The following is a 13,834-nucleotide window of genomic DNA, read 5'->3' as shown; positions in this document are numbered from 1 at the left end:
CATTGTGGCAGACGCCTGTAGTCCCAGCTACTTGGGAGGCTGAGGCAAGAGAATTGCTTAAGCCCAAGAGTTTGAGGTTGCTGTGAGCTGTGATGCCATGACACTCTACCAAGAGCGACATAGTGAGACTCTGTCTCAAAAAAAAGGAAAGAACAGAAAAGTAGCCTACTACCCCTGCTTTCATATACACGTATCTTGAGACACTATAGTCATTAAAGAACCAGGGCAAAACCTCAGGAGAAGAACTAGGATGCAATACTTACAAATGCAGAGATCTTACCAGCTGATGGAGGACCCATCCCCAAGGATGGCCCTGATCTCCTCCCGGCATCTGTCCTGATGCTCAGGGTGCTGAGCCAGGCAGTAGAGGAGCCAGGTGAGGCTGGAAGCGGTGGTGTCGTGTCCTGCGAACATGAACGTTTTCACCTCGGATTGGACGTCAATATCTGAGAAGATCTCTCCATCTTTAGCCTAGAAAATACAGTGGAGACACATTTTTGTTAACTTTTTGTTAAGTGTCAGTTTATAGATGTTTGGAGATCGATCAAAACAACAATTTTAGGGGAAAAATTAGAGCTTCAGATAGGGGTTTCAATATTCATTCGTTTAAACAAATATATGGTATAAGCCACATTTGCCTAGAGCATAAAGTTGAACGAAGGTTAGAAAGGCAGGCACTGGCCGAGCGTGGTGGCTCACACCTGTAATCCCAGCACTCTGGGAGGCCAGGCATATGGATTGCCGGAGCTCAGGAGTTTGAGACCAGCCTGAGCAAGAGCGAGACCCTGTCTCTAAAAATAACTGGGCATTGTGGTGGGCGCCTGTAGTCCCAGCTACTTGGGAGGCTGAGGCAAGAGGATCACTTGAGCCCAAGAATTTGAAGTTGCTGTGAGCTGTGATGCACGGCACTCTACCAACAGTGGCAAAGTGAGAGTCTGTCTCAAAAAAAAGAAGAAGAAGAAAAGAAAAGAAAAAGAAAAAGAAAAGCAGGGGCTGCAAAGATGGCCCCCAATTATCAAGTAGATATTCTCTTCAAAATCAGATGTATGCAGATTTTTCAGGACGTCATCATCATCATTTCACATGCTTACCCTGTGACCATTTTCTTGTGATTCCCTCAACTCCATGTAACTATGATAATCCCCAAATCCTGCCAAATCTGTAATTTAGTCTTTACTGACTCCCTCTAGCAACTCAGTTGCAGAATTCTATCTTTACCCTAAACTACATGGAGCCAATTCACCAATTCAAAGTACTATTACGTTTACTCAATCAGGTTCGTTTTTGTCTCTCCACCTCATCTTCACTTACCCACCTACTTGCATAATTAACTGGCTAACTCAGAAGGCTTATAAATTTAGAAGATTTACCTGGGCAGAAAGGACAATATCCAGAAAATCCTGGTACTTCCTCTTCTGAATATTATCCTGATTCGTCCCAGCCCTGATGGATTTCTTTCTCTCCTGGATTATATTTTCTGGGTAGAATAACAGTTCCTTATTAACAAAGGGACAGCAATGCAAATCAAAGTCAAATAAATTATAAAGCAAGCCATAGCTCAAAAATGGCTTCAAATCTTGCTTGATTTCCAGAGGCCAAAGTGAGTCCATTATATTTAAATAGCTTTAGTTTTTACACATTGTTCATTTCCCCCATTAAATGGACAACTTTGGATGAAAGCTCCAAATATAAACACAACAGATCCATAGATTATACCAGTGGGTAGGTAAATAATTAAGACGATTTTAAATTTAGACTCAAATGACCATTCTTTTCTTCTTCAGTCTAAAATCTTATTCTCATGGAAAAGTTATCAAATAAAATGGAATTAAATGAAATGAAAGACAGGCAAAAAAAGAGAAAAAGTCAGTGTATATATAACCAAAGGAGCTAAAAGAAAAATCCCAAAATATGGAATAGAGGTAATATTTAAAATTGTAATTCAAGAATACTTTCTGGAAATAGGAGAAAATTTGTTATCTATGTATCAACAGACCCACCTTAAACCTGGAAAAATTGGAACAAAATGTCCAACTCCATTATATTTACTAGCAAAACTATTTGACATTAATGACATTAATGACTCCAGACACACAACTTTTAAGGGTAAGAAACTGGGCTGGCATTAAATTTTCCAACAATAACAAAGAACTTAAAGCAAGAGTAGATCGTTCTTAAGAAGTTTAAGTCTTCTCCTGCACAGCCTTTTGCCATGGGCCCCAAGAAGCACTTGATTTTGTATCTCTGGCCTCCAGAACTGTGACAGAATAAATTTCTGTTGTTCTAAGTCACCCAAATAAGCAAATGAAAAAATGTTCAACATTGTATGTCACCAGGGAAATGCAAATTAAAATAACAATGAGATACTGCTACAAACTTTTTAGAATGGTTAAAATTCAAAACACTGACAACACTAAATGCTGGTGAGGATGTGGAGGAAGAAGAACCCATTCCTTGCTGGTAGTAAAGTAAAATGGTACAGTCACCTTGGAATACAGTTTCATAGTTTCTTTTTTTTTTTTTTAGTTTCATAGTTTCTTACAAAACTGAACATATTCTTACCAGAAGATCCAGTGATCGCTCCCTTTGATATTTACCCAAATAAATTGAAAACGTATGTTCCTCACTCCAAACCTGGGCACGAATGTTTACAGTATCTTTATTTATAATGCCAAAGCTTGAAAGTAGCCAAAATGAAAAAACAAAAACAAACCTGTAGTCCATCCATACAGTAGAACATTATTTAGCAATAAAAAGAAATCCACAAGCCACCAAACTGTCAAGCCACAAAAATATACAGAGGAACTTTAATGCATATTATTGAGTGAAAGAAGCCAGTCTGAGAAGGCTACATATGGCGTGATTCCAACTATATGGAAAGGGCAAAACTATAGAGATAATTTTAAAAATCAATGGCTGCCAGGGGTTCCCAGGGAAGGAGGGGTAAATAGGTGGAGCACAGGGAAATTTTAAGGTAATGAAATTATTCTGTATAACACTGTAATGGTGGATCCACATCATTATACATTTGTCAAAACCCATAGAATATATAATCAAAGAGGAACCCTAAAGTAAACTATGAATTTTAGTTAATCGCAATGTACCAATATTGGTTCAATTGTAATGCATGTCCCCTGCTAACTCCAGATGTTAATAACAGAGGAGGCTGCGTGAAGGGGCAGGGTGTGAGGTATGTGGGAACTCTCTATACTTTCCTCTCTATTTTTCTGTAAACCTAAAACTTTTTAAAAAACAAAATCTGTTAATATTAAAACCTACAAAATCTCCCTAATTAAGAAAGTGTGGCTTGGCGCCTGTAACACAGTGGTTACGGTGCCAGCCACATGCACAGACGGTGGTGGGTTTAAACCTGGCCTGGGCCAGCTAAACAATTGCAACGAAAAAATAGCCAGACACTGTGGTGGGCACCTGTAGTCCCAGATACTTGGGAGGCTGAGGCAAGAGAATCTCTTGAGCCCAAGAGTTTGAGGTTGCTGTGAGCTGTGATGCCACAGCACTCTACTGAGGGCAACATAGTGAGACTCTGTCTCAAAAAAATCAAAGTGTGATTCTAGAGGATTAATAGATAGATCAATGGAATAGAAGAAAACATCCAGAAACAGATACAAGTGCATATGTCAGTTTAGAGTAGGATAAAGATGGATATCTCAAATCACTGGAAGATTTATAAAACATTAATAATGCTTCCAGGACAACTGGATAACCATTTGGAAAAGTTAGATCAATATCACCATACTAGGAAGAAACTCCAAATGGATCAGAAGACCAAATGCAAAAAAAGAAATGAAACCGTGCAAGTGCTGGAAGAAAACACATGAATTTCTCTACAACCTGAGTATAGAACAGTGGCTCTCAACTCAAGGTTATTTTGACCTCAGGGGACATTCTTCAATGTTTGGAGACATTTTTGGTTGCCACAACTGGTAGATTTCAGGGAGGCAGTGAAACATCCCATAACTCACAGGTCCTGACAACAAAGAATTATCCAATTCAAAAGGTCATTAATGCCAAGGGTTGAGAAACTTTGAACTAGAGAAAGGCTTTTAATTTTACTAAAAATCCAGATGCAACAAAAGAAAGTATTAAAATATTGAGACATTTAGCTAAGTAAAAATATATAATTTTGAAAAGCTTTTCTTTTGAAGTTTAAAAAAATTTTTTTAACATTTGATATTTTAGAAATACTCTGCATTTTGTTTTTTTATCATGACTATATAATATAAAAAAAAAGAAAAGACCTTTTCACCAAGTTCTATGTAGCTACCCTTAAACCTACTTCTGCTTATTCCCCCAATGAACAATACAAATATTAGCATTTTGTGTGTGGGCCATGATGCAAAAAAGGTTTGAGAACTACCGCTTTTTATAATGCTCACGTGTTTTTAATTATTTTTATCTTCCTTCCCTGAGTGTCCTAATCATATAATATCTATGTGTGCATGCGTGTGTGTGTGTGTGTGTGTGTGTGTGTGTGTATACATGTGTGTGAATGTGTTGGTATGGCTTGCAAATTTCCTGGGGGCGGCATTTGGCATAGTAACTCTTCTTTATATGTAATGTTTATTCAGTGCCAGACACTGTCCTAAATGCTTTATTAACATGTATATTAACATATCCATCAGCACAAAAGAAAAACCCACTGTGAGATAGGTCCTTTTTAATTTCCATTTTACCGATAACACTGAGATGAAGTAGTAACTTTCCCCAAATCACACTGCTAGTAAGTAGTGGAGCTGATAAAGGGGTAATTAATTGCTTGGTAAGTATCCTGTGCTGTGGTGTTCACGAATGGTAATGTTGAATTGCTTTAAAAGCTTAATCGATTTCAGTTTTGTGTTTACTTTTTGCAAAAACTATCAAATGCTCGGCCGTGTTTCCTGTTTCCCTATGCACCCCTGTGTTGCAGGGATGTTTTTACTGCAGTCACCATACAAAAAACTGTGTTCCATAGGTATGGTGAAATTTTAAATGCTCACCTGCTATATTTGTATTAATAAAAATTGTATAATATATAGGAAAGTTCTGATAAGACGACTACCATGAATGTAGCAAAGTCATCTAAAGGACTCAAGTTGTATTTCATTGGGGCAGTGTCCTCATAAACGCTCCAATAAAAACAAATATTCTTGCTCTTTTCACAGAGAAGCTCTCCCTCTAGATAGGAACAATACAATTATGACATTGCATGGATGTGGGCCACCCCAATTCAACCAATACCTGTGTAGCGACGGGTCACTTGGTTTAACTTCTCAAAGCGGCGGCTGAGAGGGCTGAGTTTGAAAATCATGTCGTGGTGATACAAGAAATTATATACGCGCTGATATATAATTCTGCTGAGTTCAAACGTGGCTTTTACATAAACATCATGGGTGCTAGAACAGAAAGTGGGGACAATGTGTTAATGAATGATTTAGATAATGGTGGTGATCAAATATCTTTTTTGCTTTCCCATCAATGACCTGTTTATCTGGCAGTTGGTCTCCTGGCTGAAAGCGCATTTCATGATTATGTCCAGGGCCATCAAGTTGATGTGGTCAGCAACCTCGATAGATGTGTCCTGAGTGCTACAAAGCTTTTCCCATTTATCCTGGAATAGAAGGGCAAGATCAACATCCTCATGGTCATCAAATCATCAAACTGCCTTTGTCTGAAGGCTCCTCCCTGACTCTGCCCTTAGGATCTAAGGGAAACAGCCTTGACCCAGTAGGAACCAAAACAAAGGTCACATAAGGAAATAAGCCACGTGCTCACAATGGGTGCAAGGAAGGGAAATAGGTACCCCGCTGAGTAACAAAGCACGTGGACCAAACTGCACGTCTGGTACATGGCTGAGGCTAGGATCTGCAGCTTTTCAATTATTATCGTAACTCTGCTTTCAAACAGACCAGAATTCCACTGTTTACACAGTCACTGATAAAAGACCCATAATTACAAGGGGTTTCCCCAGGGCTTCATACATCTTCAGTTCCCAACTTGCTAGATACCACTGCACTGCTCTCAACCACCATAACCACACTTAAACTTGGAACCGTCTCAAAAATATTTTAGATCCAGAAGTGGGGGACATAGAGATGGTGTGGAGAGGAGCTGCTGCCAGGAGCCGACCCCTCGCCAAGCATGGCCTGTGCCCACCTGGCATCCCCACTAAAAGAGACCCACCCACACTGCCCTGAAACACTTTGCTTGACTTTTTAGAACTGCCACAATGTCCCCAGTTGAAAATGTATTTGTCACAAAAAGCATTCTTTGTGTAAAAATACAAATAAATTGAAAGGCTTAAGTTGGGTCAGATTCCATTTGCGTATCTGTGGGTGCTAACCTGGGTACTAAGGACTTGGAAGCCAGAAATAAAAGGCAAAGAGATTTTTAAAAACTTTTACCTATGTGTCAATTGTTTAGTTTAATAGCTTTCATCAGAACTATGTAAGTTTTTCTGAGTATAAAATGCGAGTCTAGAAGAAATGAATGCAAAGAAAGACAGGCTTTTTACACTGGAGGAACTCTGAGTCTGGAACAATTCAGCAGAGGGAGGAAGTGTGAGAGGAATCCCAGAGAAATGTGAGGCTGAGAAATGAGGAGGGCAGAAATAGCTCCTAAAAGTGGAGAGAAAACTCAACTACAATCACCGGTGGATCGAACTTGTGCTGAAGTTGGACAATCATCAGAATTGGAAAGGGGAGGCTTTCCTCCCTCCTGGTCTCCAGGCCTGGAGAACTCGCACCAGCGTTTTTACCACTGTCTCAGCAGACCTCACTTCAATTTGCTTCTGTGAGCTTGGCTGAGAACCCAACCATTGAGCTGGTAACAGTGGTTCCTCTGAGGTCAGGGCTGAGTTTACAGCTGATGAGGGAAACTTTGGCTTTGGTGTTGTCATTCAAAGCATTTATGGTGGTGAGCTGTATTAATGAATTACGTGTCTGATCTCAAAATAAATGTGATTTAAAAATTAACTGTGCAAGTAGAGTGTTGGAAAAGAACTCATTTATAAGTCAGACATTGCCCACAGTAAGGTTTCTCTACAACATCCTTCTGCTCCTTTGGAAGGCACAGGTTAGCACCCAATGACCCTCTGCCACCTACAAGGCAAAACTCACACCTGCAATTTTCTTTCTTTTTTTTTTTTTTGAGACGGAGCCTCAAGCTGTCCCCCTGGGTAGAGTGCCATGGCATCACGCTCACAGCAACCTCCAACTCCTGGGCTCAAGCGAGTCTCCTGCCTCAGCCTCCCAAGTAGCTGGGACCACAGGCGCCTGCCACAACGCCTGGCCATTTTTTGGTTGCAGCCATCATTGTTGTTTGGCGTGTCCGGGCTGGGGATTTGAACCCGCCACCTTAGGTGTATGTGGCTGGCGCCTTAGCTGCTTGAGCCACAGGCGCCGAGCCACACCTGCAATTTTAATACAGACATTGTTCTTAGTTCCATCCTTTATGGCCATTGGCAAGTCCATGTCAACTGCCCAACCTTTGTTCAAGCTGACTCATTCTGCTTTGAATTATCTCATCCCTGTTATCTATATATTGAAGTCCAGCTTGTATTTCATGGCAAATTTGAGTTTCCTCTAATCTGAAGCTGTAAGAGCTGTCCCTGCCTTTCTTTACCTGTCATCTACAGCACGTACTGCCTGAATCTCCCCAACTGGTACTTGTTTTATCATCATAATAGGATCTCCAAATATATCAAAGACAGAGGACCAGATCTTCTTTTTTCTTTTTATCACTTATAGGACATAACAAAGGCTTACAGACACCTATTGCTCAATGGGTATTGAATAATGGTTAATTTCCAGAAATTGTTGACTTTTGATTCTCAACACCTGCTGCCATATGCCAATATGTCCCCAGTGGAAGCATTTTGCAGTGTACCAGAGCACATTCCCCTCTCACTTACCAGCATTATGTTCACAGAACAGATCATGATGTCAACATACGTTTTCAGGACGTTAAAATGGAATCCAGGAGTTAGGAGGCGACGGTGCTGGAACCACTTGGGCCCTTCTAGATTTATCAGTCCTTTCCCTTGAGGAATGAAAGGCACATGCCATTTTATTAGATGAGATGAAGAAAGAGATGAAGAACATAGACAGCATGGAATGACCACGACCACAAGTCGCGAAACAGTGGAATATCAAAGCACCGTTCATATATTGAGATGGAGCTGTGCACTGATGCTTACATGTACGCTGGCTGCATCTAACATGGTGAGAGTTTCAAAGTCTGATAAGTTCCGAAGCCTGGGAAGATGAAATGCTAATCCTGAAGTCACCAATCCCTACCTATGTAGCAACTGAGTAAGTAACTTAACCTTCCTTGGTTTTCTCAACAATGAAGTATGATAATAAGTACCCACTTCACTGTGTCCATACGAAATGAAGCTGCAACCTACTTCCTAGCTCACACTAGAAACACAACAAATGGATTCATTTATCCTACACTCCAAACCAATTCATAAATATACTTTGAACACGAATTTACAAGGAACTAGGCCAGACTGTCCGCTCTGTCCCCTGATGTTCCCTCCTTGAGTCTTGGTCTGTGAATTATACAAAGTGGAAACACTTATTGAGGCCAACACTTCACAATCTTCTATTGCCAGAGTAGCCATTAAGGATATGGCTTTAAAAGGACTTTAAAGTTTATTAATACATAACCGATACCATTCATCGAGTGCTTACAATACACTGGGCTTGTGATGCATGCATGATGTGGTGTTGGTACAATGCCAGCCATTACATTAAGTGGTGAAAATACGTGTTTCTTTTAATCCTCATACAGCCCAGGGATATGACTCTCATCCTCATTTTCAAAGATCAGAAAACTGATGGGTAGAGAGATGAACCGACTTCGCCAAGATCACATTGAACTAGTCAATGTGGGAGGAGACAGGATTTTGAATTCAAGCCTATAGTTTCTGATTTAATTCTTTCCTTATCTAACACAAATACTCATTATAGATTAAAGAGCTTGATTCATCTGTTCACAGAATATTGCCAAACTATATGTAAGAGCAAAATTTTACTGATTTGCATATGTAAATAAAAGAACTCTAAAAGAAAAGATTCAGGAAAACAAAACAGAAAAAAGGATAAAAAAAGAAAATAGGGATGGTGAGATTGAAGTTTTATTGATTTATTTTTATTTATTTATTTTTTTGAAACAGTCTCACTTTGTCCCCCTGGGTAGAGTACTGTGACGTCACAGCTCACAGCAACCTCTAGCTCCTGGGCTTAAGCAATTCTTTTGGCTCAGCCTCCCGAGCCACCCTCCTGAGAAAACAGGTACCTACCACAATGCCTGGCTATTTTTGTTGCAGTTGTCACTGCTGTTTTAGCTGGCTGGGGCCTGGTTTGAACCCACCACCCTCAGTGTATGGGGCCAGCATCCTACCCACTGAGCAACAGGCAGTCGCCTGAGACTGCAGTTTTAAAGAGAGAGAGAGATGAGGGACAGATTCCCACATCTGCTGTCCTGAGAATGGGACTTGGGAGAGAAAAATGGACAGACTTTCTAGGAAGTGGTAGTGTGCTGACTTTACAGCTCTCTTTTGACTATTCCCTTAGCTAACTTTCATGTAATAATTCTCACTCTTTAACACATTTGAATTCAGAGTTGAGTTTCTTTGGGATGCTTTACCATGGAAAGGAGACTTTAAATGATTTAAACGAGAGTAGGTTACATTGCTCCTGCGCACATACGTACCAAGGGTCGGAATTATGAACTTGTACAAATACTGAGACTTGGGATCTGTAGAATCAAGCAGAGGAAACAAAAGACAGCATTAGAGGGAACATTTGTTACCAATTAAAGTTGGTGACGTTTTCTCATTTGCCTACATTAACCACAAACAGGGAGAGAAAGGAAGCCCAGAGCTCACACCCTGGGGCCCTTGGTAGCCTGGGGGAAACCCTACCTCTCGGTTCCCTGTAAGAGAACAGCAAGACCCTAGAGGCAGACAGGTTATGCAAGCCCAGATTCTCCCTTTGTTTACATTTCCTTCAACAAAAGCAGAGATTGCCTGGAGGTTGAAAAGCTTCCAGTATAGGAGTTGAGACATCACATATCCTGTATGGTGGGCAAATTAACTATTACAGTGGGGTAATGAGATACCAAGGCCCCTGTGTTTTCTTGTGAACCCTAGGGTGGAGGTTGTTTTATAGGTCTTGTGTTTAAGAGACAACATAGAACAATTCAGAGCAGGGGGACTGGGAACACAGAGATAGTCAGAAAAAGTTTGTTTTTAAAAAATGAAGTTGCAGTAAGGGTGATGGGTACAATGGCCCAGGAAAGAAGATTAGAATATGAGACCTTGGTTTTCCAAAGTCAACAGAGCAAAAACGGATGTTTTAGTGTTGTACTAGGAAAAAATCCACCATGGAAGCCTTGAAAAAGGTTGGGGGAGGGGGGTAAGGTAGATGACTCATGCCAAGGGGAACACGGTTGAGAAACGTGCAGAGAGAGAAACCAACATTTCTACAGATGCACATCTGTAGATTAATGATCTAGCATTCAGGTTCGGGTACTGAAGCAGCAGAGACAGCGTTACTTCCGATTTCCCTGAAGGCTTATGCTCAATCCAGTGTCTTCTAAAGCCTGATGCTACTCTTTGCTTCAGAATCCTCCCTGTGTGTTCTGTGCATTTTACTCATAGGGGGATTAGGTCCCGGAGATTTGCCCCTTTTCTTACCTGTTCTGCTCAGAAATGTCTTGGCGTAGTCCGGGTCATAGATAAAGAAGAAGGCTTGGAAGCGCCCAATCCAGCAAGGGAAGGCACGAGGGTATTTCTCAATAATTTCCCCAATCTTATCAAAATTATCATTGTGAAAAACCTGCAGTGAAAAAAGGAAAGGAAAATAGAGAACCAGGCAGGCTGGACTTGTCCCCTCTTACAGACACAAGCTAAGTTTAGGGCCTGAATGAGAGGCCCTAAACTCTGTATCTCATTCACAGAGGCAGACGAGCCTGATCCCTTCTCTGGAAGTGAGTGCACATGCTCTCTTTGGGATCTAAGCTTGAGGGATAGTTTCTTAAATAAGGTTAGTGTTATTTATCCTCTTGATATAAATACATGCTGTATCCCCACACCAAGTCACTGTCAAATAACATAAACTATGAGCTGTTTTCCCAACAGAGGGAGAAGTGAGCTGAGTCACACTCTGCTTTACCTGTGAACATCCTGTGCAGATTAGGAATGGAGTCTGGAGGTTAAAAAAGATTTCTTTCCTATAATGGGAAGCTGTTAGTAATTGAACATGACCCACCATTTAGCTCACCAGTCCTTCTCCCTGTTCCACATAGTGATTCTTTCTCATGACTTAATCATAAATGCTTCTCTCTAAAAACTAGCCAACTCCACCTACAAAGAAAATCCAACTTCCCACAACACTATAAGGCGCATTTACCCAGATGTGTGAAGCTTGAAGCCAACTCAAATACAAAACTCTCAAATTGCAACATTTATGAATGAGAGTGCAAATACTACCCTACGAGAAGGACTTTTAACTTTTATAATCAAATTATTAATGGCTAACTTAAATGGTGTCTCTAAACCACTGACAAGAAGATTATTTACATTTGCTTCTTGTGTAAAGTACCAGGCACTCATATGTGTGTCTCAGTGTCCCCATCTATACCCTTGAGCAAGATGGTGCGGGTCCCCACCTGCAAAGCAATCTTCAGGTTGGCAAATTCTTTCTTGTGTTCTTATTCTCAGAAGAAGTGGAAAACCCTGGCTTCTGCTTTGCTTCTGTTATCACTTAGCAATTTTTACCCATTAAGTGTTCTTTGGATGGTAAGGCCACTGACAGGTCGAGACTCTTGAAATCTAGTTTCTGAAATGTCACAGGCTCTTTTCAGCTAATGCTGTCATAACCAAGCCAGTGACAAGGGCCCACGAACTACCCAGAGTGGTGGTTTCCAACCGTGTGGATATCTTTCCACGTATTCACTCATAAACAATAAACAAATAAGTCTCACTGAGTACCTATTACATGTATCAGGTGATAAAGATACACTGAAATATAAAAAGGCAAGATCTTTCCTCATGGAAATTCTAACCTCATATGAGGATTATTTGTTTTGGCAAAAATTTTTCATGGACACCTCCAGCTACATGAAAGTATTTGGTTACATTTTTTTTTCTTTTCTTTTTTTTTGTTTTTGAGACAGAGTCTCACTGTGTCACCCTCAGTAGAGTGCTGTGGTATCACAGCTCACAGTAACCTCAAACTCTTGGACTTAAGCAATTATCTTGCCTAAGCCTCCCAATTAGCTGGGACTATAGGTGCCTAACACAATGCCTGACTATTTTTTTTTTTTTTGTAGTTGTTGTTGTCGTAGTCATTGTTGTTTAGCAGGCCTGGGTTGGGTTTGAACCTACCAGCCCCAGAGTATGTGGATGGTGCTGTAACCACTGAGCTACGGGCGCAGAGCCTGGTTACAATTTTCACAACTGCTGACTGCATAGAAAAGACAGAGAGCTATTAAATCCTGTAATATATTTAAGTTCTATTTCTTCATCCCCACGGCAATGTCTAAATATATTTGAAAATGGGTATTAGACATATTTGATCATTACACATTAAAAACATGTATCAAAATACCATATGTACTCCCATAAATATGTACAATTATGCATCATTCAAAATGGTACTGTCTCTATAAAATAGTTCCATCCTTTCCTTGTGACTTCCTGAGAGGTGAACTACTGAAAGGAACCTGATCTGGGTAAATGGGATAGTCATATTAAACAGTTTGATATGTCAGCCATCTCTAATCTGCAAAATTCAGATAGAAATCTCTCTAAAACACCCACTCAAAAATAACTTAGTGACAGTCAAGCTTTACATACTTAAAACTCTATGAATGCAATAAATAATCTGAAATGAAATGAAGACACGATAGTATCAAAAAGGTTAAGACACTCAGAAATACATTTAACAAAAGAAACATAAAACTCATGCACTGAAAACTACACAATAGTGTTTAAAAAGGTTAAAAAGACCTAAAATAGATGGAAAGGCATCCCATATGAATAAAAAACTTAATACTGTTAAGATGGTAATACTCCCCAAATTGATCCATAGATTTATTTATTTGAGATAGAGTGTCACTTTGTCACCCTCAGTAGAGTGCCGTGGCATAATAATAGCTCACAGCAAACTCAAACTCCTAGGCTCAAGTGATTCTCTTGCCTCAGCCTCCCAAGCAGCTGGGACTACAGGTGACCACCACAACGCCTGGCTATGTTTAGAGATGGAGTGTCGGTCTGGCTCAGGCTGGTCTCAAATCTGTGAGCTCAGGCAACCCACCTGCCTTCACCTTCCAGAGTGCTAGGATTACAGACGTGAGCCCAATCTACAGATTTAATACAATCTCTATCAGAATCCCAGCTGGTTTCTTTGTAGAAATTGACAGGCTGGTCCCAAAATTCATTTAGAAATTCAAGGATCCAGAATAGCCGAAATGATCTTGAAAAAGAACAAAGTGAGCTGATTGATACTTCCTAATTTTAAAGCTTACTACAAAGCAACAGCAAGTAAGGCATTGTGGTGCTGGCACAAGGACAGTCATAAATCAATGGATAGAATTAAAAATCCAGAAACAGACCTTGACGTTTATGTTCAATTGATTTTTTTTTTTTACACTTCAAGCTCATTGAGTATATAGTCAATAGATTTTTGACAAGGATGCCAAACCAATTTAATGGAAACAAAAGAAGACATAGTATCCAGGAAACACACACACACCCCCATATAGAAAACACAGGACAGCATCAATGGCAAGGCTTGGACAATGTCTGTACCAGGCCTAAAGAACC

At 40.2% G+C, this 13,834-nt stretch overlaps 1 protein-coding gene across 1 annotated transcript in view; it reads right to left on the bottom strand.

Annotated features, from left to right (window-relative positions):
• LOC100958138 (cytochrome P450 4X1) overlaps positions 1 to 13,834 on the bottom strand; it is a 28,306-nt gene that overhangs the window by 12,695 nt on the left and 1,777 nt on the right. The window contains exons 2-8 of the mRNA XM_003801427.3: positions 10,703 to 10,844; positions 9,718 to 9,762; positions 7,910 to 8,037; positions 5,481 to 5,608; positions 5,239 to 5,393; positions 1,371 to 1,477; positions 281 to 471 (exon numbers count right to left, since the gene is read on the bottom strand). Of these exons, the coding sequence (XP_003801475.1) occupies positions 281 to 471; positions 1,371 to 1,477; positions 5,239 to 5,393; positions 5,481 to 5,608; positions 7,910 to 8,037; positions 9,718 to 9,762; positions 10,703 to 10,844 (896 nt within the window). The remainder of the gene's footprint in view (positions 1 to 280; positions 472 to 1,370; positions 1,478 to 5,238; positions 5,394 to 5,480; positions 5,609 to 7,909; positions 8,038 to 9,717; positions 9,763 to 10,702; positions 10,845 to 13,834) is intronic.

The sequence above is a fragment of the Otolemur garnettii genome, unplaced genomic scaffold (genome assembly GCF_000181295.1).
Source record: "Otolemur garnettii isolate 467f Iridium unplaced genomic scaffold, OtoGar3 scaffold00210, whole genome shotgun sequence".
NCBI classification, from domain to species: domain Eukaryota; kingdom Metazoa; phylum Chordata; class Mammalia; order Primates; family Galagidae; genus Otolemur; species Otolemur garnettii.
The sequence above is the reverse complement of the archived record's forward strand: the minus strand, read 5'-3'. Positions and strand labels throughout refer to the sequence as shown.